The 27,970-nt window shown below is 42.9% G+C and overlaps 1 protein-coding gene across 1 annotated transcript; it reads left to right on the top strand.

Annotated features, from left to right (window-relative positions):
* CD80 (CD80 molecule) lies at window positions 1–27,970 on the top strand. The gene is made up of 7 exons (XM_087439653.1): window positions 1–249; window positions 1,131–1,430; window positions 13,165–13,482; window positions 18,013–18,297; window positions 23,018–23,137; window positions 24,366–24,478; window positions 26,331–27,970. Exons 2-6 carry the CDS (start codon window positions 1,277–1,279, stop codon window positions 24,461–24,463), a joined length of 975 nt encoding a protein of 324 aa, XP_087295779.1. The 5' UTR covers window positions 1–249; window positions 1,131–1,276; the 3' UTR covers window positions 24,464–24,478; window positions 26,331–27,970.

The following is a 27,970-nucleotide window of genomic DNA, read 5'->3' as shown; positions in this document are numbered from 1 at the left end:
TCCTTAAATCATACTCAACGCGCTACCCATACCCTGCTTTGACTTAAACACTTCTGGTAAAGAATATCAGATCCTTTATCAAGTAAAAGGAAATTGGAAGGAGAAATGCCACCCATGTGATCTATCACCCAAAGAAAAACTGAGCGACTTGCCGTTATTTTGGAGACAGCAAGAAAAGAACATCTCAGAAGTGGGGCCTCATCCTTTGATTTTTAACACCAGAGAAAAAGAGGAATTGTTCTTCAACAAGTAAGTACATTTACTATTTGTCTTAATATGGGATAGCTTGGTAGAACTAGTTACCAACAAGCTGACTGCTTTTTAAACAAATATACTATTGCTCCTACCTCCAAGATGCTCACTTGCCCCCCCAAAGGAGCCTTTTTGGGGTCTCTCATTCCCATAGGAGGCTGAGACATCCCATGTTTGAGACATCCCAAACATCTTCTGGGTAGCATTGGACTGTGTGGTGGCAACCTGAGAGGACTGCATTGAAGTACAGCATTCATTTTCATTTCTAAATTTTGATAGATTTACTGGAAAAAAAATCAGCTTCCTCACTTTTTATGGTACATAATTTAAGTAAGTGATGTTTCCACTATGTCTTTTCTCTTCCCTTTTTACTGACAAACTTTTCTGTTGATTTGAGATCGTCTACCCCTGTGAGACATATTCTTTGTGTAGAAGTGTTTAAGAATTGAGACACTTGTCTTTACATGTTAATATGTTAAGAAAGAAGCAGTTTCATAACTTAAGGACTGCTTTGGACAGAATATGCCCTCACTGGTGCTCGGTGTTTCTCGGCATGTTCTGAAGAGGATCTTTCGTGGGTTGGCTGACTGATCCCAAGGGCTCTTAGAGTTGTCTGTGTTTTTAACAAAGTCTTCATCATCCCTATCCAGTAGACAGCCATTCCGTGGGAGAGCTGGTGTTGGTTCTTAGAACAAGCGCAAGAAAGTGTCACCTCCTCCGAGTTCCTCAACCTTTGCTTTTCCCCTGAGATTGAGTCCAAGTTTAAAGGTTGCTCAGATTAAGATCCCCGACTCATTTCAGGCAGGCAACTAGGGACTTTTACAACCCACGGTAGGCCGATCTTCCTTCCTGGGTGACTTTTATTTTTTTCCTTTTAGGTTGCGAAATAAATCCACAATCTTTGACATTCGGGAGATTAGAGACCCAAGTACACCATCCAGCCTCTCCTCGCTGTGTTTTGCAAACATCACAGAAGAACACTCGGTGTGGGGCAACTCAGTTGTCTTCTGCCCCCGCCTGGTGCATGCGAGGAGGAGCCCAGTTCTCTCTTGGTTCGAAATTGTTTGCTTTCGTTTCCATGGGTCATTCACTGACGTGGGGAACCCCACCACCCAAACACCCACACCTCAAGATCTTTCAGCTCTTGCTGCTGGCTGGCCTTTTCTACTTCTGTTCAGGTAAGCAACTTTCAGAAACTTGACTGAGTCCACTGCTTCAGGGTTTAGAGAAAGGAGATGATGTTCTCTGTGCTGCCACCTTCTGTCACCCTGAGAGCTGGAAGGGACCTTCAGGGTATTTCAGTCCATTTTAGGGCTGAGAAAACTGAGGTCTAGGGAAGTTACAGGATCTGCCCTTGATCACACAGTAAGTCAGCAGCCAAGTTACCTCAAGAACTCAGACCTCAGAGGAAGGGTGGGACAGTGTTATTTTAACAAAACCATAAAGCTGATTCAGAAGGACAGCTTAAAGTTGTGTCTCTTCCATGAACACGAGGTGCTCATTTACATTTTGTGATATGCTAAGGGCATTGGCCTCAGGCTCTGGTTTCCAAACTATATTTCTGTGAGACAACACAGCTAAAGTCCTCTGCTTCTAAAATTGAACAGTGATGGCCTTTCCAGTTTGAACGGGGAAAAGAAAGTAGTTGAGGCATATACAGTAATCCCCTCTTATTTGAAGTGTCGCTCTCCACGGTTTCGTCTCATATCATCACAGAAGGGGGAGTACAGTGCAATAAGATATTTTAAGAGAAACTACATTCGCATGACTTTTATTACAGTATATTGTTATAATTGTTCTATTTTATTATTAGTTATTGTTGTTAATCTCTTACTGTGCCTAATTTATAAATTAAACTTTCTCATAGGTTTGTCTGTATAGGAAAAAACATAGTATATAGAGGGTTTGGTCCTATCCGAGGTTTCAGGTGTCCACTGGGGGTCTTGGAATGTTATCCCCCTCGGATAAGGGAGGACAACCGTAATCTTCTTAGTGTTAAATTTTCCTCTTAACATTTATTTTTATGCTTTAGGTGCTGATGCCCTTAGTCACACTGGCATCTGACATTAAGTGGTATCAGACTTAGCACAAAATTATATCGTTAGTTATTTTTAATTTACTACGTAGGTGTTTCACGTATGTCCTACAAAGAATATTTTGACTTCTAGAGGCTTGTGTCCCAGCTCAGTGCTGGACTTGGGGGGCTGTCGGGAAGGGTGGGGCTCATCCTGCTGACAGGAGGGTTCTGACTTTTTTTAAAAGTCAAACCAAACAAAAGATCTGCTTTCTGCTGAGCAGCATACCCCCTGGTTTCCCCAGAATAAAGAAGAGGCTTTGGCTCCAGCCCGGTTTGCCAGTCTGCTAAGAGCCGAGTATCAGGGTCCTTGTCTTAGAGCTCCTTCCTTAAAACACATCTTCACTGCAGGCGTCACCTGGAACGTCTGAGGCGGGAGGGAGGGCGGAGGGCGGTGCAGGGAAGGGAAGAGGAGCTGGGGCACACAGGTTACCTGGCTGCAATGGTAGGAGTTGTTGCCCACATGTTTTACATTGTTGCTGAACCAAGAGAACCAGAGTGAAGTTTCACAATTTACACATCAGATTTTCTATCTATTTCACAGTTATTTTACATTTCCAACAGTTACAGTTTTCTTCTGGAAAGCTAGGGGAGCACTCCCAAACTAGAGTCTTCCGGGGAGTCTAAATGAGTTAAACAACATTTAGAAGGAAATGTATATGGGCTTCCTAGACGGGGTGTGTGTATGTGTAAGAGAGAAACAATAAATGAGAGAACATATAAAAAGAAAATGAAAACCAAAGCTTTAGCAATTATACCAGGAAAATTAGTCAGAGGCAAATGGAAGGAGGTGATCTTTGAGCTAAAGAAAGATATTTAGGAAAGCACCTTGTTCTACAGCCATATCCAGATTTGATTGTTGCTGTACTGAGTCAACAAATTAATCCATGAGCTTCTTATCGCCAAACACCTACTATGCATCAGGTAGGCCTTAAAAACTGAGCCTGGGATTCCTGCCCTCAAAGAGATTTGCGTATGTTAGTTGGAGAGGGCAAAACTACCCCCCAGGAAGCAAGTGAAGTGCAGTCAAGTGCCCAGTCTTGACTCTTAGGGCCCCAGGTCTGGGAAGGGCAGGACCAGGGTGGGCTGCAGCAGCTGAGGCCAGCTTTATGGTGAAGGGTGGGTGATCATTTATTAATTCAGTAAATATTGAGCTTCTCCTATGTACAAGACACTTTTCTTGGTCCTGGGGACAAGTGGTGAGCAAAATTGACACGGCTTTTGGCTTCATGAAATTTATGGTCATTAGGAAGAAGATGAAAATTAATCAAATAATCACTCACATGAATATATGACCAACAAACACTGTCTTTCCCTGCTGGAGGGGAGAGTGGTGAGAGTGAGCTGAGTGAAGGCAGAAGGAGCAGTGTGTGAGGGAAACAGAGGAGCAAGGAAGTACAGATGGCCAGTGTGGGGTAGTGGCGGGGAGGGACCAGACCCCATGGGGCTTGAAGAATGTGGTCAGGAGCATTAGTGTTATTTGGAGGGCACTGGGAAGCCATGGGAGGGTTTTAATCAGGGGAGTGACATGGTCTGTACCAGAGCTGCTCACACTTTAGCTATACATGCCAATCACCTGGGGGCCTTGTTCAAATGTAGTTTCTAGAGGATTTTTAGGGCAGTGAAAATACTCTGTATGATACTATAATGGTGGATACATGTCGTTATACATTTGTCAAAACCCATAGAATGTACAACACCAAGAGTGATCCCTAATGTAAACTGTGGACTTTGGGTGATGATGTATTAATGTAGGTTCATCGATTGTCACAATGTGCCACTCTGGTGGGGTATGTTGATGGTGGGGGAGGCTCTGTGTGTGGAGGGGAGGGGGTATATGGGTATTCTCTGTACTTTCCATTCATTTTGCAGTGAACCAAAAATTGGCTTTAAAAAATAAAGTATATACATTTAAAATAATGCAGTTCCTGCTTAGGTGGGTCTGGGGTGGGGCCTGGGAATCTGCATTCTGAACAAGCACCCAGGTGACGTCGATGCCACTGGTCCACACACCTTTAGTTTGAGTAGTAAAGCTCTAAATGACATTTTAAAAAACCGGAGTTGCCGAAGCATAAAGAATGGCTTGTAGGGCAGCCAGAGTGATTGTGCAAAACCATCAGGAGGCTGTTTTCATAGCTCACAGTATCTGACGACAGGTTTGATGAAGAGAATGGGGTCGGCGGGAGACAGATGGACTGGAGGGTGTGTGTGATGTAGAATTGGTGGGGATTTGCCAGACCGGCGTGTAGATGTGAGTTGTGTGTGATCTGTGGGAGACAAGACGGGGTGAAGGGGGCGGAGTACGGTTACAGAGGACTTTGTTCCAGGGCAGGGGATTTGTCACACTACACTCTCCTCTCCTGCCCTGGGTCACTTCCACCCGTCCCCAGCCATTGCTATCCAGGACAGGTGACGTCTCTTTCCTACACAGGGTGGGACCAGCTGGGCCCCTCTCCACTTCAAGTTTGGTCTGTGGAGGCAGAAACGCTGGACTCACATACCCCAGAACCTGGTGGTTGTAGGGCAGAGGGTCTAACAGGGTAGCTCTGGGAGGGGCCCACGTGGGCAGCTTTTCCTCAGACCTGGGGTCCTTTCGGAGAGACCCAGCTCTATGGGGAGGGGAGAGGCCTTTGGTCTGACTGGGACAGGGAGGCAGGGAAGATGTTGGCCAGTAAGTCCACGGCATGAGGAACACTGAGCTGGAGGAAAAGAGAACGTCCTCAGAGTGCCTCCACAGACAGAGCCTCACCCCCACCCCATGTACTGTCCAAATGCTGCTGGCCAAGGCGTCCCACAGGCCACGGTTCTTGCCGTGACTACCCTGATATGGGCTATTCAAGTTCCTGAGCATTTTAAAGATATAAATCCTGTTTAGCGACACACACAAAAGTAAAGATCAGATTTATACAGAGTATATAGGCTGAGCCTAAAGAGGAGAGAAAGTCGGGAGCGGTGCGAAAAGCAGGTGACGAGTCTCAAATCTGTCAGCTGCTGGAGAGCAGATACCTCTGTCCTCCTTGTGTGCCCAGCACCCAGCCCAGGGCCGACACAAGCCCCGTGGGTGCTGGTTCACTTAGTCAGAGGCACTTAGAAGTGTCTAAAAAGGTCCCTTCCATTGGAAGGATATACACAGACCATTAATAGCAAATCTCCTGGTGGTGGGATTATAGGGGACTCTTACGCTTCTCTGTGTTTTCCATTCTTTCTAAATTGAATGTGTTTCTTTTAGAGTCAGGGAAAATCTATTTAAAAAGCACATTTAAGTCCTCAGTGAGATAATGTACATCACAGCACGTGGTGATTGAAGCTGCTGGACCCAGCTGATTCTTTTTTTTGTTGTTTTTTTTGTGAGGAAGATCAGCCCTGAACTAACATCCATGCCAATCCTCCTCTTTTTGCTGAGGAAGACAAGCCCTGGGCTAACATCCGTGCCCATCTTCCTCCACTTTATGTGGGATGCCGCCACAGCATGGCTTGCCAAGCAGTGTGTTGGTGCGCGCCCAGGATCGGAACCCTGGGCTGCCAGCAGCGGAGCACGCGCACTTAACCGCTATGCCACGGGGCCGGCCCCACAGCCAATTCTTTCTCCATTAGGAGAAGTGGTGGCGCAGCCCTGCTGACCGCTGCTGAGGTTCAACTCCGAGGAAGGGCACTGTGGCCAGGCTGCTGTGTCCACACTGTCTCCCGCCGGTTTGGAGGGATTAGGGGAGACTCATGGCTTCCTAGATTGGGGTTTTTTTTTAAGCTATACTTTAAATTTTATTATATTTATTATTGTATCTCCCAATTTTCCTGCATTTTTTTGCAGTGGTGTAAAATTAACCATTTTAAAGTGTATAATTCAGTGGTTTTTAGTGTCTTCACAATGTTGTGAAACCATCACCACTATCTAATTTCAGAACATTTCCATCACTCTAAAAATAAACTCCATACCCATTAGCAATCACTCTCCATTTCCCTCTGCCCCATTTCCTAGTAACCACTAATCTACTTTATGTCTCTATGAATTTGCCTATTCTGGACATTTCGTATAAATGGAGTCCTACGGTATGTGGCCTTTTTCACTTAGCATAATGTTTTCAAAGTTCATCCATGTTGTAGTAAGTGTTAGTACTTCGTTCCTTTTTTGGCTGAATAATATATTCCATTGTAGAATGAGTTTTTGAGAGGCACATCGTTTGTCTAAAATTAGTGGCTTCTACACTTGTTGGCAAAAAGCTTCCTCCCCTAGGTGTTATCTGTTGGGAGTTGAAATGGTCAAGGCAGGAAGCTGGCAGAAGGGTCAGGGAAGGCAGGCGCTGAGGGAAGTGTGCCATGTCAGTGGGGCAGTTTACACACAATTTCCCAGAGAGATGAGCAGAGTCAACTTCTGTTTCTGCTTTCCCTCCTCCTCTCCTCTCATAGCCCCTGTGCCTACCAACCTGTGCTGGGTAGAGGCAGCTGATGGATCCCCCATGCCACCTGTGGGCACTTGACTCAGTCCAAGTGTCAGCCAGTTACCATGGTGATTCTGGCCCCATCCTGGGCGTGATTCAGCAAACCAGGTGCTCTGCATGAGACAAAAAGCCCCATTTAAAAAACTTGTATGGCATTTGACAGTTAACAAAGCACTTTTACATCTGGCTATCATACGATCCCCATGATACTTATATGAAGTTAGTAGGGAGATAGTATTATGCCCATTTGCAGAAATTATACCTGAGGCCCAAGGAGGTTAACCAACTTGTTCAAGGTTATAATCCTCATATGCAGCATGTAGAACCAGATCTCCTCTCCTAATGCCTAGCCATGCATTCAGCCAATATTTATTGAGCACCTACTATGGGCCAATCCTTGTTCTAGAGTCTAGATATGGCAATGAACAAAACAGATAAAGCCCTGCTCTCATGGCCCCCTAAGTAACTACACATGTAAATATATATTAGCTGGAGACAAGCTTAAAGAGAAATAAGTAGGGAAAGGGACTAAAGAGTTGCAGGATGGGTGGGGTCAGAGTGGATGGAGTCAAGTGACATCAGTATCATGGCGGAGTCAGTCGTTCCCTTTGTCTCTCCCCTCTAAGTGACAACCAGTCAGACATCCAGTGACCAACAAAGGACTCCCTCCATAGCACACCAGAATGCCTGAATGATTCATGCATCTACACATCTGAAGGTGGGGGGACTGGACCTCCAGGAGGCAGTGGAACTAGGGGAGCAGCTCCTTCCCTTTCCCCCGGCAACAGCAATCCAAAATGTGGACCCTCACACCGGCACACACGCCAGCAACCACAGGCTGCAAGGGCAAACACGGCTCTCATGGCTTGGCCCCTCCCCCACCCCCAACAGTGGCGGGCAACGCACATGTCCTGAGGCCCCAGGACACAGTGGAGCCGGCAACCCGCCCCCTCCTCCAACCCCCTGGCAGTGATGCCAGTCTTTCCAGCAGTGGGACTACATCCAAGGCGTGAATTTCCCAGGCAGGGGTGGGGTCCCCTGATCCAAGATTCCAGAGCAGAGCATCAGTGAGTGTGCACCAGCACTGGCAACCAGAAGCTGTGGCCCCTGCCCCTCTCAGCAGTGGTGGGTGGTGCACAGGTCCTGAAGCTTCAGGACACGGAATGGTGCCAGTGACCCAGACCCCTCCTCCCCTGGCAGTGGCACTGGTCTCTCCAGCAGTGGGGACAACAACCAAAATGCAGATTTCACTGGCAGGTGCAGGGTGCCCTCACCTGAGGTCTCAAAAATCTCACTAGTGGGTGCCAGTGACCAGAGACTGCAGGGCCAGGAACAACACTTGCAGCTTAGCCCCTACTCCTCACCCTGCAGTGGCAGGTGGCACCTGCAACCTGAGGCTTCAGGAACCACAGCAAAACCTGAGACCTAGCCCCCAGTGGCAGCACCTCTGACACCGGCTCTACCAGCAGCAGGGGCTGCATACTAGAACCCAGGCCCTTGACAGCAACAGTGACACCTGTGAACTCAGTGCCCCTGGTAAGACTGCTGCCAGCACCCCCAGATAATCCAGGAGCAGCAGTGCAGGTGGTGCACAGGGCAGCAGCACCCAAGCCCATGGCGAACCCATGAAGAGTGAGTGGGGGAACACAAGACCTGGGTGACCCCGGGAACAGCAGAGTGCATACAGCCTGGTGACCCCGGTGGCAACACCTGATACTGCAGCAACATCATAAGCAGCAAGGCACCAGCAACCTCAAAGGCACAAGCAGCACAAGGAGGGCACACGACACCTGTAGCAGAGGCAATGGAAGGTGGAAAGTGAAAGATCTCAAATACAACCAGAAGCAGCTCAGAACCAAAGTAACCAAAGCCTTACCCAAATACGAAAGGTGGTTACTACCAGAAATGTGCCAGCAGAGGATCCACTCATCGAACACCATGAAAAACTACAGTAACGCAGCAGAACAGAAGGAGAATGATAGCTCTCCAGAAACCAAACTTGAAGTCATAGATTACAATCTGACTGACAGAGAATTCAAAATAGCCGTCATAAAGAAACTCAATGAGTTATGAGAAAACTCAGAAAGACAGTTCAGTGAGCTTAGGAATAAAATTAATGAACAGAAGGAGTGCTTCACCAAAGAGATTGAAGCTCTAAAAAACACCAAACAGAAATTCTGGATATGAAGAACACAACTAATGAGATAAAAAAATAATGTAGAAAGCATAAAAAATAGAGCAGACCTTATGAAGGAGAGAATCAGTGAGCTTGAAGATAGAAACCTAGAAAAGATCCAGGTGGAAGAGGAGAGAGAAGTAAGATTTTTTAAAAATGAAGAAATTCTTCCAGAAATATCTGACTCAGTTAGGAAAAGTAACATAAGGATTATAGATATCCCAGAGAGAGAAGAGAGGAGAGAGCAGAGACCTGATTCAAAGAAATAGTGGCTGAGAACTTCCCAAACCTGGGGAAGGAACTGGACATACAAGTACATGAAGCTAATAGAACTCCTAATTACATCAATGCAAAAAGACCTTCTCCAAGGCATATAATATTAAAACTGTCAAAAATCAATGACAAAGAAAAAATATTCAGGGCAGCAAGGTGGAAGTAAATAACTACACAGGAACCCCCATTAGGCTTTCAGCAGATTTCAGCAGATAAAGAACTCATACAACTCAACAACAAAAAAACAAACAATCCGATCGAAAAATGGGCAAAGGATATGAACAGACATTTTCCCAAAGATATACAGATGGCCAACAGGCACGTGAAAAGATGTTCAACATCACTAATTTTTAGGGAAATGCAAATCAAAACTACAATGAGATATTACCTCACACCTATCAGAATGGCTATAATTAACAAGACAAGAAATAACAAGTGTTGGAGAAGATGTGGAGAAAAGAGGACCCTCATACACTCCTGGTGGGAATGCACTCTGGTGCAGCCACCATGGAAAACAGTATGGAGAGTTCTCAAAAAACTAAAAATAGACATACCATATGATCCAGCTATTCCACTACTGGATATTTATCCAAAGAATATGAAATCAACAATTCAAAAGGGTTCATGCACCCCTGTGTTGATTGCAGCATTATTCACAATAGCCAAGACATGGAAGCAACCCAAGTGCCCATCAATGGATGAATGGATGAAGAAGATGTGATATATATATATATATATATATCTCCACACAATGGAATACTACTTAGGCATAAAAAAGACCAAATCGTGCCATTTGCGACAACATGGATGGACCTTGAGGGTATCCTGCTAAGCAAAATAAGTCAGACACAGAAAGACAAATACCGTATGATCCCACACATATGTGGAAGATAAACAAATACATAGATAAGGAGAACAGATCAGTGGTTACCAGAGGAAAAGGGGGTCGGGGGAGGGCAAAAGGGGTAAAGGGGCACATATGCACGGTAATGGATAAAAACTAGACTATTGGTGGTGAACACGATGCAGTCTACACAGAAACTGCAATACAATAATGTACACCTGAAAGATACACAATGTTAAAAGCCAATATGACCTCAATAAAATAAAAAAATAAAATTAAAAGAATTAAAAAAGAGAGAAAACAAAGAATAAAAAAAAAAAACAGAGGATGGAGTCAGAGAAGGCCTCTCTGATAGGGGACACCAGAGCAGACACCTGAGGGAGGTGAGGGTCTGAGCCATGTGGATGTCTGGGGAAGGCATTGGTAGCTGTCGTGGGCCAGGTACTTTGCGGGGTTTTACGTGCATTACCTCACTGGGATTCTCATGTCCACTTTGTGAGGTAGGTGTTGCTATGTGCTATTTCACAAATGGCGAAGCGTGCTTGAAATTCCACTAGGTTTTAGGCAGTAATGCTGAGAATTCAGGGCCCTGACAGTCCCCTCCAGGGCCACCCAAGCGGACAAAACCCTTCAGGGACCTTTCAACTGTTTTCCTGTAACAGTCTGCATATAGCAGAGTCCCTGAGTAGGAAAGCCGGGTCCTGGTGGGAAACTCCAAAACGCCCAGAAGATTTTGGTTCCTCTTTTCAGTCTGGTTCTTCCTCAGCACGAGCATCTGGGCAGGGGACCTCACATAGGAACGATGAAAAGCCCATTGATGGCGTGTTGCTGACCTTTAGAGAGACACCCACACTTCTCCTCAGATGGCTGGACAAAAACTCCTTAAGAACCATCATGGAAATTAGCTCATTTTCAGTTAAGATTTCTCCATTGTCACCATATGTCAAAATCGGTTAGAAATCCTGGATTCTTTTTGGGTGGGAACAAACAGACTGGTGGGGAAAAACCCTATTATTTAGGACCCTAGATGAGTAAGCTGCTTTCTGTCATCGTGTCTGTCCGGCCCAAAGCAAGACCAGACATAACTCCTGTCAGGTATCTGACATAACCCCTGAGTGAGATGAAAGGGACCAGAGGGTAGAAAGGAGGGTGAGGGGAGGGAGACAGAGGAAAGGAAGTTCTTACAGACGTCCTGCTATGTACTAGGGACTTTTCTATTTATATCATTATGTTGAATTTAATTTTACAAGGATCCTGAGAGACAGGATCATACCCTTTTTATAGATGAGAAAACAGATTAAACAGTAAATGGCTGAGCTAGAACTAGAAACCAAGTCAGTAGGAAGCCATAGTCCATGCTCCTTCTACATATGATTTTGCTTTCATTGTATCCCTTTTTGAAGAGAGTTCGGGTTATTTAGCTATTATATGCTCCTCTCAAGTATATGTTTTCATTTCTTCCCTCGTTTCAGTTATATTCCCTAAAGCTGGGATTGGCAAGTTTTAGCACAATTGACAAAAGGGGTGCCTTAGATCATTCTGAATTACCTCACATTGCTAGGAAAGTACCCACCATCACAAAACTCTCTTCCTAAATGCTGTGGCGGGGCCACATCCAGTCTGACGGAGGTCTGGTGAGATGGAGAGGTGCTGGTGCCCCACTATCCTGCTGTCCAAAAAGAGAAAGTGCCTGGAAATGAGATCCTCAGACATGGACCTCCCCAAGGGACTGTGTGTGGCTCCAGGGCATACGGGGAGGGGAAGACACAGCATGGTAGCATTGGGTGGGCCGGGGAGAGGGCAGCTGTGAAAGATCTTGGGGCTTAGGGGGACTCTGCTTTTAGGTCAAGCACAGCATGGGAAAAGTGACTATGCCTTATGACCCAAAAAATCAGAAAATATAGTCTGACAAGGGATTTTGGTGCTACTGATGAGTACTTAGGAGCTACAAAGAGATGGAATTTGGATGCTGAAATGTTGGTATTTCTCGGATATACTGATGGGAAAATGGGCAGAATGTTTTAAGTGGGGACCCTCTAGCAAAACTAGACTTTAGGTCAGGTGATTGCAGATAGTCAAGAGAGCTAAAAACAGGATATAGATCCATTTAGGGTAGCTGAAGAGGGCATAAATGGTCCAGAGGTATAACCAAGCCTTGTCTAGTGGGGATGAGGGGAGTCATTTCAGCCTGAAGTCATGGGGTCAATCAGGCCTGGAAGGAAAAGAACTCTATTTTTCAAAGCAAAAGAGCTCAGTGGTGGGGCTGGCCTGGGGTGCAGGCAGTGTTGGCTTACTTATTCTTGAACTGGGGCCTAAAATTGGGGAAACCAGTAAACAAGGAGAATGGCCTGGAAAGCCTGGGCCAGAAAGTATAAAACTGGGGCAGTTTCCTTTCCCGGGCTTGGTTTCCTCATCTGTCAAATACAACCACTAAAATGAATGATCATGGAAGTCCCTTCGAGATCTCACGTTCCATAACTATGACTTCCATATCCACCTGGGGCTGAGCACATTGTCTACCCATAGTTGGCGCTCATATGTTAGTCTCCTCAAGTCCCTCTTCTAATGGGACTAGCGGACCTTCTCCCTTACTGACCATCCACAGATAAAGAAAATGTGGTATACTCTACATACAATAAATATATTATTCATTATCATCGTTATCATTCCTTAAAAAGGAAGGAGATGGTGGCACATGCTAAAACGTGGATGAACCTTGAGGACATTATGCTAAGTGAAAAAAGCCAGTCACTAAAAGACAAATATTGTCAGATTCCATTTATATGTAGTATCTAAAGTAGTCAAATTCATAGAAACAGAAAGTTGAGTGGTGGTTACCAGGGACTTCTGGGAGGAAGAAAGGGGGTCATATAATTGTACAGGGTTCCAGATTTGCCAGATGAAAAAGTTCCAGACATCTGTTTCACAACAATGTGAATATACTTTACACTACCGAACTGTTCACTAAAAAATCAAACTGAACTCTCTGATCACGCTTAGTCACTAGATACAACACCCTGAGTTCTGTTACTGCCAGCCCTGAATTCTTGTTTGTGCAGGGATCTGTATTTAATAAATATAAAATCTTGTTCTGTTTGCTTCTCCTTAGGCATCATCCAGGTAACCAAGACAGTGAAAGAAATAGCAATACTGTCCTGTGATTACAACATCTCCACCGATGAACTGAAGAGCGTTCGCGTCTACTGGCAAAAAGATAACGAAATGGTGCTGGCTGTCATTTTCGGAAAAGTACAGGTGTGGCCCAAGTATGAGAACCGCACCTTCACTGACATCACCAATAACCTGTCCATCGTGATCCTGGCTCTGCGCCTGTCGGACAATGGCACGTACACCTGTGTCATTCAGAAGAATGACCAAGGGTATTTCAGACTGGAACACCTGACTTCAGTGATGTTACTGGTCAGAGGTCAGTGGGATTTTCTGACCTACCGGCAGACTCTTGATGCCCTTAAAGACATACTCCTATTGATTTAGGTGGAAATTTTCCCGAAGCGGGATGTATCTCACTTCATTTCTTAAGGTTCAGTGAGTCTCTAGTTTTACAATAAACCCTAATTGATTTCTCAAGATGTCCTGGAAATACCTATTACTGTGCATTTCTTGCACTTTGATAATCTAAGTTCATGACCATCATCCTGGGGCACTACAGTGACCTGAAGTGCCTTCTGAATCGTAAGGGGACACATTTGATCTGACGTAGCTGCACTATTAACTGCACTGGACCCAGTAATATATTCTTGTGAAAGTATGTTGAAAGGTGTAAGAGCAATGCAGGCATAAGTATTTTTCAAATAGCATTGGAATGTCTATTGATCTGCCTACTGCACTATTATATTTATTGTATATTTGAAGCTCTCATCTAACAGTCATTCCTGCAAAGTTAGATGTTGGGGAGCTGGATGCATAATTTATGACCGCCAAGGAAAGAAAATTAATTCATGAATCAAAGTCCTATTTATACATCTGTGAAGGGCAAGCATTTCTTATCTTGGGTAGGAAGGAACCTGACCTAATCACAGGTGATAGGACTAGAGGATACTGACGAAGCCTGAGCCCCCTGTTGAGAAATTACAGCCCTGGGCCACTCCCTCATGCTTGAAATTCAAACACATTTCTTTTTCTTCCTGGGCACTTAAGCCTTTAGTGGAAACCAAACCTCTTAATAAGAGATAATGTTTAACCTTGATAACAGAATGTAAGTGGATGCTTAGTGAATTCTTCACTGTTCTTCCCTGGTTTGGTCTTTAGCTATGTTGAATCTTTAGCTGTAGCATCCACATCACACCTAATGCTTAGCAGATAAGCCAAAGTTACACGGAATTATCTTAAACCTCACTCTGTGTATTCCCTACTCCTGGAGAGAGCAAATGATTATATGGTGGTGGGATTTGAGGGGTTCTAAGAAACTCGCCTCCTCCAAAGTTCTGACCTGCATTGATTCCTGGAATTCCCACTATTATAGCCTCTCCTGCTAGTTTCAGCATTTTTCCCCCCACAAGATCCCTGTTAAAAATGAAAATGTGTTACCTGCGGGAGGTGGCACCCCAAACATATTAGCTTGTATTAGTTAATTACATTAGATATATAGTCAATCTTCTAAGAATACCCAGAGAGAAGTAGACTCAGGACGTGTACATTTTGATAGAAAGATAAAGAAGAAAATCCAGGAGGGAGAAGAGGCAGAGTTTCAGGCAGGGCCAGTCTAGTAGATTACAGTAGGAGACCAAGGACAGCTAAAGGGGCAACAGGAGAGTGCCGGGGGCCTCAAAAGGGGGGATGGGGCGCCAAAATCAGGTAAGGGAAGACAGAAAGGGAAACTCCACCTGCTTCATTTGACCCAGAACCAATTCTGATTTTTCCAACTGAGTCCGTTAAAGCAGTGCTTCTCAAATGTCGAGGTGCCTGTGACTTGAGGATCTCTTTAAAATGCAGATTCAAATTCAGCAGGTCTGGGCTTGGATCTGAGTTGTTGCACTTCTGACAAGCTCCCAGGTGATGCCTGTGCTGCTGCTGAGGACCACCGTTTGAGAAGCAAGAAATTAAACAATCTCACAGATGGCTAGGGTGACCAACTATCCCAATTTGCCCAGGAACTGAGGGGATTCCTCAGACACAAGGTTTTCAGTGCTGAAACTGGGAAAATCTCAGGACAAGTTGGTTTCCCCACATTTGCCTAAGATTGCAAAATGATGCAGTATCAGCATAGCAGTATATGAAAGCCTCCATTAAGTAGCACATTTGAGGAGCTAGCTTACTAGTTAGCAAATTTACTAGGTTAACAGATTTTTACCTTTCCAAAACATGTGCACCTCTTCCGTTCCTAGTAAGATATTCTTACCCTACCCATTAAGAGTGGCAAAAACTTGGGTTAATTGGTTAAATGAGATAAAAAGGAGTAATTCTTTGATGATTCACCGTCTTGCAAGGCTTCAGGAGCTGTTACTCTAAACAGATCACCTTATAGAATGGATCGGAGACAGAGCTGAGGCTGTTCTAAGCCCAGCCAGACCTTGAAGATTTTTAATACAATCTCTGGTATTGGTGGCATTCTTGCGGTTTAACTATTTCTCAGAAAAGCAGTGCAAAAACGAACACGGGTCGTAATTTAGGATATGAGTTACTTGGATTTGTTATTCCAGGTTATAACACATGACATATTGATATTATAAGAAACAAAGAGAATATTCTTTTTTTTAATTTTTTTATTTTTGTAAGGAAGATCAGCCCTGAGCTAACATCCGTTGCCAATCCTCCTCTTTATCCTGAGGAAGATTGGCCCTGGGCTAACATCCGTGCCCATCTTCCTCTACTTTATATGGGACACTGCCACAGCATGGCTTGACAAGTGGTGCGTCAGTGTGCGCCCAGGATCCAAACCTGCTAGCCCCGGGCTGCTGCAGCGGAGTGCGAACACTTAACTACTGTGCCACCAGACCGGCCCCCCAAGGAGAATATTCTTAATGTCAGCTATCAGTGTAATGATTTGATCTTATAGGATAAATTAAAGGAGTAGGAAATAATACTGTCCACTAACAATGGCTTAGGAAAATGTCAAACAATTTAGGAATAGAGTTAATTCAAAAAAGAAAGGTGGCTTCACCTCTGACCAAATCCAAGTTTTTCCTTTTATTGGCAATCGTAATCACTTGTCATAACCTACCCTTTCCTCTGTTACTCACAGTGCTAGCAGGCAGTGCTGGAAGCTTTCACCTGGCCACTTGATTAAAACCAGAGAACTGCGGCGGGCCCGGTGGCGCAATTGGTTGAGTGCTCGCGCTCCGCCGTGGCGGCCCGGGGTTCGCCGGTTCAGCTCTCGGGCGCGCACTGACGCACCGCTTGGCAAGCCATGCTGTGGCGGCGTCCCATATAAAGTGGAGGAAGATAGGCACGGATGTTAGCCCACGGCCAGTCTTCCTCAGCAAAAAGAGGAGGATTGGCAGATGTTAGCTCAGGGCTGATCTTCCTCACAAAAAAAAAACAAAAAAACGAGAGACCTCAGCTAAGAGAGGATAAATTTAAGACCCACATAAGTCAGGCCATTAACTACCTTCCTGTGTGTCAGGCTATGTGCTACCTGATTCATAGTAATAATGTCATTTAATTCTTACCACCCTGGAAGGCAGGTATTGTTATCCCCATCTTACAGGTGAGCAAACTGAGACTGAAAGTGGTTAAGTAATTGGCCCAGGTTAAAAGGCAAAACTGGTTTTAAAACCTGCTGTTGATGACCACTAGACTATAGTACAGCTCTCTGTGGGACTCAGAATTCTGAAAAGAAAAAAAAAAAACCATGTGGAATGAAGTATGGGGGCATGGATTCCCCACGACATGCGGAGAAGTATAAATTCTTTAAGTCTAAGAATACGTGAAGAAGAGGGAGGGGAGCTTTCTCCTGTGTTCTCCGCAGTCAGTTCTCTGTGCTTTGCTTTGTATATACTTTAGTATCTTATCGAGGGTCAAATACACAAACGAAAGAGAGCCTCACGTGTCTTGGAAGAATGCTAGGAAGACCTCTCTGTCCTTTTAAGGCATCTCAGAATAGCGAGGGCATCAGTAAAGTACAGTGGTTGAGATGACAGGCTCAATATTGTACAATTTAGATTGTCATTTATCTGATTAAAAGACTACTTTTGAAAAAGCAAGGGAATGCTAGATGAAATTGAGTGTAGTGGCTACCTCGGGTGTGGGAAGTAGAGGACAGGACAGGTGAGACCAGGCAAGTAGATTTACCTAAGTTACTGTCAGTGTTGTGGTTCTCAAGTTGGATGGTGGGTTCATAAGTGTTTATTGTAGTTTTAATTAATAAATAGATAAATAGAAGAGAGCCACTGGTCTACCTCAAATATCAGGAAGAAAGGAAAGAAAACAAAGTAGGAGAAAGGAAGAAAGGGAAAGGAAGGCTCTGGTATCAGAAAAGCTTGAATTCAAATCCCAGTTCTGACACTTACTGGTTGTGATTTCTCTAGACCTCAATTTGATTATTTATAAAAGGGAAATTGTATTATGTTAAATCATATGAAGTTTCTGATAGTTGACCTTTTTTGATCTACAGCGTACCTTGTAGGGTTGTTGTACAGATGAAATGAGGTTATGTCCAGACCTAACAAATATTAAGAGCTCAATCAATGTGGTCTATTATTTTTCTCTTCACCTCTTAACAAACACAACTCTGTCAATATTTATTCACATGAACCTACTTCTTTGCCTTTCCCTAGTAAGTGCCCTCCTAACTCCATCAAAAGTGATGAAGAATTGTTATAACCAATTCAAACCAAAGTTAGTCTTTGAATTATACATAATTGTTAACGACTTATGGGACGTTGCAAATTATATCTCATTTTTTCGTTCTTACTAAAGCTGGATAACTTGCTAAAAATATAAGCCCATACACACACGGATATGTAACGATACGTACTTCTACTCGTTCTCTCTTCAGCCAACTTTCCTGTCCCTACTATAACTGACCTTGGAAATCCATCTCTTCACATCAGAAAGATAAATTGTTCAACCTCTGGAGGTTTTCCAGAGCCTCACCTTTCCTGGTTGGAAAATGGAGCAGCAGTAAATGCCATCAACACAACAGTTTTCCAAGATCCTGAAACCGAGCTCTATACAATTAGCAGTGAACTGGATTTCAATGTGACCAACAACCACAGCTTTGTGTGTCTTGTCAAGTATGGAGACTTAACAGTGTCACAGACCTTCAAGTGGCAAACACCACGTAAGTGACATTGTCCTGGGGAGTTTTTACTGTGTAGAATCCAAAAAGCAAATAACAGCCAGATGTATTTTAGAGTTGTGCATATTGACTTGGATAGTGTTTTTTTGCAGTGTTTTTAGACAGGCAAATAAAATGATAAAGTGTTACTGTGACTTACTAAGATCACTGTACAAGGTGTGACTATAATGTTACTAGGCTAATTTTATTTTCTTTAATAAACATTCTAAAATTTAGACATCAAAATAAGTGCTATGCATTAAGTGTAGTCATCTCAGGAAGTTATTGTAACAATATTGTTGGTATTGAAAGCACTAAAATTTGTCCTTCTTTGGAATTACCCTCAGGGCTTTGGTGCTTTCCTTTTGGGCACCCCCTCCCCATGGTCCCATGGTGTCAAGTCGTTGTCTTGTGTGGGTGAATGTGTCTTTTAAGAACTCCTGGTTCATTCAGAACCAAGTGTGGTGAAGAAGGTGAATGACAAACTACTTGAGGACAATGCCTGAAAAAAGAGGTCACTTTTGACCAAATACCATGACCAAAAACTTTATCCAACAGATAGTAAACTTATAGAATTTTCTTTCCTCCAGAGGTGAAATCATTTGAAAATATAAAATGGAAAAAGTTGGGGCCGGCCCTGTGGCTTGGTGGTTAAGTGCGCGCGCTGCGATGCTGGCGGCCCGGGTTCGGATCCCGGGTGCGCATCGAGGCACCACTTCTCCGTTCATCCTGGGGCCGAGTCCCACATGCAGCAACTGGAAGGATGTGCAGCTACGACACGCGACTATCCACTGGGGCTTTGGGGGGAAAAAATAAAATAAATAAAATGGAAAAAGTTGGGCTTATATAAATTTATGTGTGTTAAACCCTTAATGGGTTATTATAGAAGAACTCAGATACTGGAAATACATGTCTAACTTGAATGGCTGATTATATGGAGGACCACCAGGCCTCCCCCTACCCCCAGCCCCACTCCTAACAATATGTTTTGGGGCTGCATAGTAAGAAACAATACACTGAGTTTGATATACAGTGGTATGTAGGTATAGAGTCTAATATATAATGTATAGTATGTCTCATGTCTTACTCTTGTCTTGCAATAGAGGAAATATTTTAGGTGGTCTAGTAGTAAATTCTAGTGAGTTATTTGCTCTAGATCTTTCCATAGTGAATGTATTCTTTAATTAGGTAATGAGATAAAATTTCTTGGGAAAATTAGTTCAAATATAAACCAAATTTTGACATGATTTTATTGATAGTCCAAACTCATCTCTCTCAATCATCTTTTACATATTTTAAAAAATGTATTAAAATGAGATTTGAATCATATAGTAAAGATAGTTTATTAATTCAGCATTACTTTTTAATTTACTGATATATGATTATTTAACCAATTTTAGATTATCATGACTAAGGTGGGGAATAGTACACAAATCAGTAATAGCAGCTTCAAACATACTTTGTTTTTGGACAGTATTTATATATGGAATATAGGTATGTATTCTAGGACAGGGGTTGGCAAAATTTTTCAGAAAAGGGCCAGATAGTAAATATTTTAGTCTTTGTAAGTCATAGGATCTCTTGCAAGAACTCAATTCTGCTGTTATACCATGAAAGCAACCATAGACAAGACCTAAATGGCTGTGTTCCAAAAAAATTTTATTTTAAAAAATAGGTCGTGGGCCAGGTTTGGCCTATATACTGTAGTTTGCTAATTTATAGAAAATAGAATGTAGCCCTTCAAATAAAAGGATGAGCTATAACTTGAAGACGATTTAGACTGCCCAGCTTTATCATCTTTTCCGTCAGATGCTTCTCTCAATTCTTTCTTTGCACTAAGGATAACAGAATTCCTTTTCAGTCTAACTCAAAACACTAGCTCTTTGGGGCCGGCCCCGTGGCTTAGCGGTTAAGAGCTCGCGCTCCGCTACTGGCGGCCTGGGTTCGGATCCCGGGCGTGCACCGACGCACCGCTTCTCTGGCCATGCTGAGGCCGCGTCCCACATACAGCAACTAGAAGGATGTGCAACTATGACATACAACTATCTACTGGGGTTTTGGGGGAAAAAAAAAAAGGAGGAGGATTGGCAATAGATGTTAGCTCAGAGCCAGTCTTCCTCAGCAAAAAGAGGAGGATTAGCATGGATGTTAGCTCAGGGCTGATCTTCCTCACAAAAACAAAACAAAACAAAACAAAAAACAAAACACAAGCTCTTTGCACTATTTGGTCTACATTCACAATGTTTAATGGAGAGAGGATTGAGTGTATGTGTTTATTCCATCTTTGTTAAGTAGTTATCACATACCAAGCATCTTACTAGGTCCTCACATTGTCTCTATGGTCGGAGAGCTTTAGTGTATAAATCCTTCAAATCTCATTAATTGAAATGCAGGCATCATTTAGAGTCAAAAGCAAATAATGCATTTGTGGGTGGGCAAGGGATGACTGCATAAACAAATATAAATTAGTTGTGTAGTTCATAGAAACGTTACAAATCAATGTGAGTAAAGCTTTACTATGTAAATATCCACTCTAAAAACCCCCAAATTTATTAATTAAACAGATTGGGTCTACAATTCTTTTAGTCTGGGCCTGCCAAATTTGTTAACCCTTGATGTCCTGGAAGGCATATGAGTGTGTAGAATGGGGCAGAGTCCCACTCATGGTGTCTAATAAGCTCTGTGAGCAGATGTCCTCACATAACGATGCACTTGGGATCCTGGGCCTGCCCTGTGGCACATTACCAGGTTCCTAATAGGCATCACGACAGAGCTGGCTTGCTGCTACTGATTCCTCCTTCTTTCGCTCACACACACATCTTCTTCTTTCTAGGCTAAGTGAGGCCTGAGGATGGGTGGGGAGTGGCCTCTGAGAGGAAGCCAGGAGTCGGAACCTGTGAAACTTCTAGACTCCCAGGATAATAGCAAGAGCTTCTTTGTTATTTTGGGTGTCATTCTGGTCTGTAGAGGCCAATCCTGGTAATCACTTGATGTTTCCATGCAATCTGGTGTTTAGAGAGAAAGAAAAAAACTAACATTCTCTAGTCTCTAAGTGGTAGGTGCACCATGAAAAAATGTGCATTTTAGAATGATTACTGTGGCAGAAGCTGTAGAAATTATTAGAGCCTAGGAAACCAGAGGCAAAGAGACCAATGTGGAGGCTACTGGGCGGGAGATGAGAAAAACTTAAACTAAGGTAGTTGCTGCAAGAGATTTGGGGAGAAGGAGTCAACTGCAGAGATTCTGAATACAGAAGAGAAAGTCCATGGGAGCCTACTGAGCAGCAAGCACAAAGACAAGCTTTCCCTCTTATTTGGGTAACTAATGCTGTTGCCATTCTCTGAAATGGGAGAATATAGGTGGCAGTATGCTTTGGAAAGAGTATAGTGAGTTCAGTTTTAATCAAGTAGAGATGCTGGCATCTAACCATCTAGTCAGCAGCTGGAAATTCAAATCTGGAGCTCAGAAATGAGGTCATAAATATGATATACAGATTTAGAAATCAGATGGTGTTCAAAACTTGGGTGTGGATGAGCTCACCCAGGAGGACTAGGGCCAATGCGAAGAGAATGGGACCACAGATGGAGCCCTGGGGAACAACAATATTGGAAGGACAAGAAGAAGAAGAGCCTATGAAGAAAACTAAGTCACAACAAACAGAAAGAGAAGAATGTGGTATCATAGAAGTCCAAGGAGGAGAAGGTTTCAACTGGGCCAATGCTGATGAGAAGTCCAAAAAACTAAAGACCAAAATTTATCCACAAGGCTTGGTAATCAGAAAAAGAAAACAAAAAAACAGTAAGTTAGTAAGTGTTCAATATTTATTTGTAAGCCATTCCAAGAGAAATCAGAAGACGGTGAGCTGCTAATATTCCTTTTAATTTGTGTCCCTGCCCTCTCTCCAGATGTCATTGCTAACTACTCCTCAAAGGGGTTGAAGAATAAACGGTGTGGCTGCTGCTCCTGATCAGGAGGGACGGACAGCAGTGCCACGTACACCTCTCCACTCCCCACCCACATCCTTCCTCGTGTCCCCTGCGTTCTCTCTGTTCCCTGTGCTCTACAGCTGAGAGCCAGTTTGTAGAGCTCTCCTCCGGGATGATCCCACTTAATACCAGGCCACATCCACTCTCAGTTTATTGCTGGGCCTCTTCTATCCTCCCAGAAGCTCTAGGCTGGATGGTGAAAAATGTGTATCTCAAAATGAATGAAAAGCAACTCCTGTAGCTTTAGGCAGCTACTGTGAGAGGTGTGTGTATGTGTGGGTGTGTGGGGGTGTGTGTGTGTTAAGAGAACCTGCTAAGAGAAAGGGAGAAGGCACGACAGAGCTGGAGAAAGAAAAATAAGGTATATCCAGAACGCGCCATCAACTAATTATTAGTAGCAACACATAGTAATATCAGCTGTAAAATTGAGATACAAAGACAAGATAGCTTTTCAAGTATCTCCTTAGAATCTTTTTCCATGCCAACTTAACTCAGTAAATGCAAAAGTTCACATTTTCTTTTTCACATTCAATGTCTGACATCTGGATATTAGTTGCCCAAAAGTATGTGTCTGATCAAAGAGTTAGGCAAGAAAAATACTAGCAGCTGCATTTTGGAGAGCTGACCAGGCAAAGAAGTGAAAAGTACTCTACAGTTTTGTCAATATAAGGGGCATGGAATGGGTATCAGGCAGTTGGAAACACATTAGAGCTGACGCTATTCTTTTCCCTCCACAGCCAAACCAGAAGTTTCTTTTCCTAATCAGTCTCTGATCCGGACCATTATCCCAGTCTCCGTAACTGGGATTTTTGTAGTAATCGCCGCGCTCATCACATGCCGAAGATGCCCGCCCCGCAGTAAGTTCTATTGTACTACCATCACGATCTCAGTTCCTGGAAGCCAAACTTCAGTCTGGTTCAGCATCTCTCCAAGGTTTTAGCCCATTCTCTTCTCATTTTTGGAGCAAGTCTATGGGAACTTTTGTGTCTCCTTTACTTGCCTCAGCAAATTCTGTTATTCACTGGACAGACATGTCTTGGGCACCTGCTATGTGCCTGGCACTCTGCTAGGCACTGCAGTTACAAAGGTGAGAAATCACTGCCCTCGAGACACATTCTAGTTTAATCCTTTTATTTTTCCTCTAACTTTATAGTATTTTCTTGGAGACACTGAGACTTGCTAATTTGAAAATATTTCTGATGCAAATTGATATTCTAATTTTTAACTTGGAATTGGAGGAAAGGCAGAATGACAAGATTTGGGGGGCAAGAATCATTTTTTTGGAGGAGGGTAAGATGCACTAATGAAGTTGAGAAACTACATGACCATAGGTGATTTTACCAATTCTCAATTCTTTAGAATACATTTTTGGATGAAAGATCAGGAGTGGTTGAGGAAAGAAGAAATATATAGGATATTTTTTCCTATGAATTTAAATTTTTGGCCTTCCACATAAGCTACCCCCAATCTCTGTAATTAAATGAAGAGGAACTGCTGGGCCAGAGCTGAGGCCATAGTCCCTATGAAGGACATCAACCTTTCTTGGAGTAGAAATCATGTACACTGAGCAAAGAACGTTGGAAGACCAATATCTGCTAATTTTCCCAACATTCAGCACAAAAAATGTCCAAGCTCAAGGAAGTCACTAGAGACTCTTTGCTCTGAACAACTCACCCCACAGGTAGGATAAAGAGGTCTAGTGGGATCAAGGATGTTTCTAATACAGCCTGGCCAGCCTTACCCCTGTAGTTCACGGTTTCTCATTCTTAGTACTATTGACATTTGGGGCCAAATAATTCTGTTTTAGGGGGCTGTTCTGTGCATTGTAGGATGTTTAGCAGCATCCTTGGCCTCTACGCACTGTATGCCAATAGCATCCCTTGCCCCAGTTGTGACAACCAAAAATGTCTCCAAGCATTGCAAATGTCCCCTGTGGCCGGAGGTGGGGGTGGCGTGGCATAGGAACAACCCCCGGGTTGAAAACCACTACTTTAGTTCTAAGCCAGTCTGAAGGCTTGCTGAAATATATGGGCACAATTTAAGGGAAACTTATCTAAATTGTTATTGTTTGTGCTTGTCTTCAAGGACCTGCTGCAAGGAGACAGAGAAAGAAGAATGAGGATAGCATGGAAATGGAAAGGATCTCCCCTATCTACAGAGAATCTGCAGAATCATCGGGCTGAACAGAACATCCAGAGGTAGGCTCCTTTAGCTCTTCTCTACCAATGTGGCATATATGAGATCTTGTGGATCATGAGGCACAGTGTTTTCTTCCTCTCAGTACCAAATTTAAGATCTTTTACCTAGTATGACACTTTCTCAAAAACCTCATTCAGATGATTGGCATCTCTCTCCTTTTTCCCCACATACCATTTGCTTATTGTAACCTCTTCCTTTGCTGTGCCATTCTGCCATCTTGAAATGTTCCCCTCTTGTCAGTCGATTCAGTCTTTCATTATCCCTAAAACACTACTTTAAGTTCATCTTGAAGTACTATTCCTGGGCTAATCCCTTATCCTGATCATTCCTTTTTCCCTGTATCCCTCAGTACTGATGGACAGACTGGGATCACTTGTAGGTCGCACTGTACTAACTCAGTAACATTCTCACGGTCTCTCTGCCACGTACTAATAGTCATCCTATCGACCCAGTCACAGAGCCAAATTTCATAAAGAATTACTTCTCCATGTCATTTTCCCATTCAGAAACTCAGAAGAGACCCCAGTACCTACAGGAAAACCTTCAAAACTTTTAACTTTCCATGTTCCTGTTGATCTCTTCAGTCTAAACACCCTCAGTTCTTTCAGTTGCTCTTCACGTGGCAGTTTCCAGCAGCTTCATGTGAACACACTCGATGTCAGTAAATGGTGTCCAAGGCTTTAGATCTGACTGATTCTACATACAATGGGATAATTACTATCCGGGGTCTGGAATGTTCTTTCTGTTAAGGGAGCCTAACACAGCATCAGCTTGTGAGTCACATGGTTAACTTATATCACTTTTTTGCTATCCTAAAATTGCCAGGTCTTTTCATGTAAGAGAAACGCTGGAACCCTGTAATCCAAGAGAGTGATATCAGGTCCAGTGTGGTTGATAGCCTTCCATAAGCAGTTCAGTTTTGACTTATGCAAGTTAGGGTGACACCAGCCTAAGAAATGAGAGTCTGCAGAGTTACCTTTAAAAATAAAATAAAATGAAATATAAAACTTGGGATTTATATAACAGGTTATGTTTTGCAAAAGCATTATTTCATTTTAGTCTCATAAAAATTTCTGCGAGCAAGATCTTTCTGTCTCCATTTTATGGGTGAGAAACCCGAGGCTCTCAGAGGTTGAGGGATTTGCCTAAGGTCAGACAGATAAAGAGCAAAACAAGGACTCAAACGGGACATGAAGCTCAGGTCCCCTTCTTGGCACCATAGCAGCCTGCACATATTTTCCCCACGACAGGCTCTCAATTTCCTTCCTGTTTTCTTTTCATTTCAACTTCTTGCTCACTCTTCAGGATGCCCTTTCTGGGATGTCCCCCTCAGTTCTGCAATTATCTAGAATCTCCTGGACTTTCCTTCTATCTTAAAAGTCATCTGCTCAGTTGGCTGATACTTCATAATGAAGCCACGAATCCAGTCTTCTCCACGAAGCCTTCAGTGGCCATCTCGTCCAGTTCAAGCAGTTCTGCCTCTGAAGTGCTGTAGCAATGCTTTCTCCAGCACATCGCATTCTACCCTAGGTTGATTTTCATGTGTCATGGCTTATATTCGCTACCAAATTGTGGGTTTCCTGAGAAGAGCAGCCATGCCTGATACCTCTTTGTTGGCCCCACATCTAAAAGAGTGCCTTGATCAATAACATTTGGTTGTTTGATGATAGCTGGTGCTTAATATTTGCTGACATTTCACACAGTAAAAATTGTCAGGCTTGTCCTAAATTCTCTCATAATTTAGACTTCCCTTTATATTCTTTAGCCATCAAGATTAATATCTACAATGTTACCTCAAGTTCGGAATACTCTTGCAATAAAAAATATAAAATTTAAAAATGCTTTCCTCAGGTCCAACGTCCATCTGAGATTCTTCTTGGAACTTCCTCAAATGGCCAGGATTATCCCACCTTGCCCTTCATGTATCCGTTCTCTAGAAGCCTCTTCATTTCAGTGGATTTGCAGAAAGTGACGAGAGGAGTATAGTGGGGACAGAAGTAGTTGTGGTGACCTTGATCAAGGAATTTGGAAAAACAGGATTCTTTAGACCTGGAAGAGATATTAGAGAATACTAGTCTCATTAATGACAAGGAAATCGAGGCCCTGGAAGGTGACCTGAATTGTAAAGGCCAAAGCCAGAATCCAGATTTCCTGGCTGTGGTGCTCTTTTCCTCCATCAATCCAGCCCTGTACTATTAACTGGTGTACATATATGTATATATACATGTCAGTTACAGTGCTTCTGGAAACAGAATTTGTCTGACTTCAGACACTTGATCTGATGCAATACTAGAAAATGATTTTATGTTGTTGTTAAAGGCAATCTAATGTTAATGTGTGGGAAGTATGTTGGTATGTATACCTATATGAAGATAATGGAAATATTATTGGTGTTTAGCCAGTATTTCATTTTTCATTGTGTTCTCCTCTGTTGCTCTCCCACTTCTCCATCAGGTTCAGGAGAAAGTAGATCTATCTAAAACTAATTTCCTCTGACATGTAAGATTAACGACTTATACACCTCAAAGCAATAGTCAGGTTGGAGAGGGATAGTTGGGTTTAATGAGTCACATTCTACTGGTTCATATTGGACTGATAATCTCCCTAAATGGCTTTATGCTAGTTTAACTTCATTTGTAAAACATTTATGAGAAAGTTCTCATTTAAAATAAGAAGTTTTTATTGTGTATGTACTAAACAGTAAGCTGTCTTTAGAAGAAACTGATTGAGGTAATGAAAACAGCATTCCATAGGGATTCCTTAGATCCCTAAAGTGGCCTTTCCTCCTTGGCATTTCTGGATCCTTCTGACATTAGCAGAGAATTGAAACCAAAGAACTGGCCAACTGCTGTTCCTATGTTACTTGCTCATGACTCCTCTTTCTCTGAAATTGCCTTCCACACCCACTGGACCAGGAGTGGGCCTGACTTCAGCTGGGGCAATGAGACATTCTCATCTGAAAATCTGGAGTTGGACAGCAAGAGTTGACCAAGTTTCTCAAATGTGGCTAGATTTAAAACATTTAATTTTGGTAGCTATAAAGGGACTAGCTTATGCTATGGAACAGAAGTACACTTTTAAATGGTTGCTCTCAGAACAAAATCACTGAAGAAAATAAAGGTAGGGGACTGACAAGAACTTAAAGCAAAGAAACAAACAATAAAAAACACAGGAGTTGCTGCTTTTAGTGAAGATTCATAATCCTTAGATAGGATCAAAAGGAGACTTCAAGAATTAGCCACAAAATAGGGCAAACCTAACACACAGCTTATTTATACTTTAAATAAGTATGTTAAATTATTGTTTATTACATTTAATAAATGTGTTAGCACTGTTTTTTCAAAGAATTTTATTTTACTTTTATTGTTCTAATATTTTTGTGATACGAATAAAATTATTTTTAAAACCAACTATCTAATATTATATAACTTCTAGTTGAAAGATTTAATCAATATGTAGATGTGAATAAAACAATAAACAAATTGCCAATT

The sequence above is a fragment of the Ceratotherium simum genome, chromosome 15 (assembly GCF_057802395.1).
Source record: "Ceratotherium simum simum isolate JZ-2026a chromosome 15, ASM5780239v1, whole genome shotgun sequence".
Classification (NCBI taxonomy): Eukaryota; Metazoa; Chordata; class Mammalia; order Perissodactyla; family Rhinocerotidae; genus Ceratotherium; species Ceratotherium simum.
This window is presented reverse-complemented; position numbering and strand designations above follow the sequence as displayed.

Excerpts from the sequence above, each read along its gene's own strand:
- CD80 (XM_087439653.1), top strand. The coding sequence starts at position 1,277 with ATGCGAGGAGGAGCCCAGTTCTCTCTTGGTTCGAAATTGTTTGCTTTC. Across the intron at positions 13,483-18,012 it reads AGTGATGTTACTGGTCAGAG|CCAACTTTCCTGTCCCTACT; the intron begins GTCAGTGGGATT and ends TTCTCTCTTCAG. Across the intron at positions 18,298-23,017 it reads CTTCAAGTGGCAAACACCAC|CCAAACCAGAAGTTTCTTTT; the intron begins GTAAGTGACATT and ends TTCCCTCCACAG.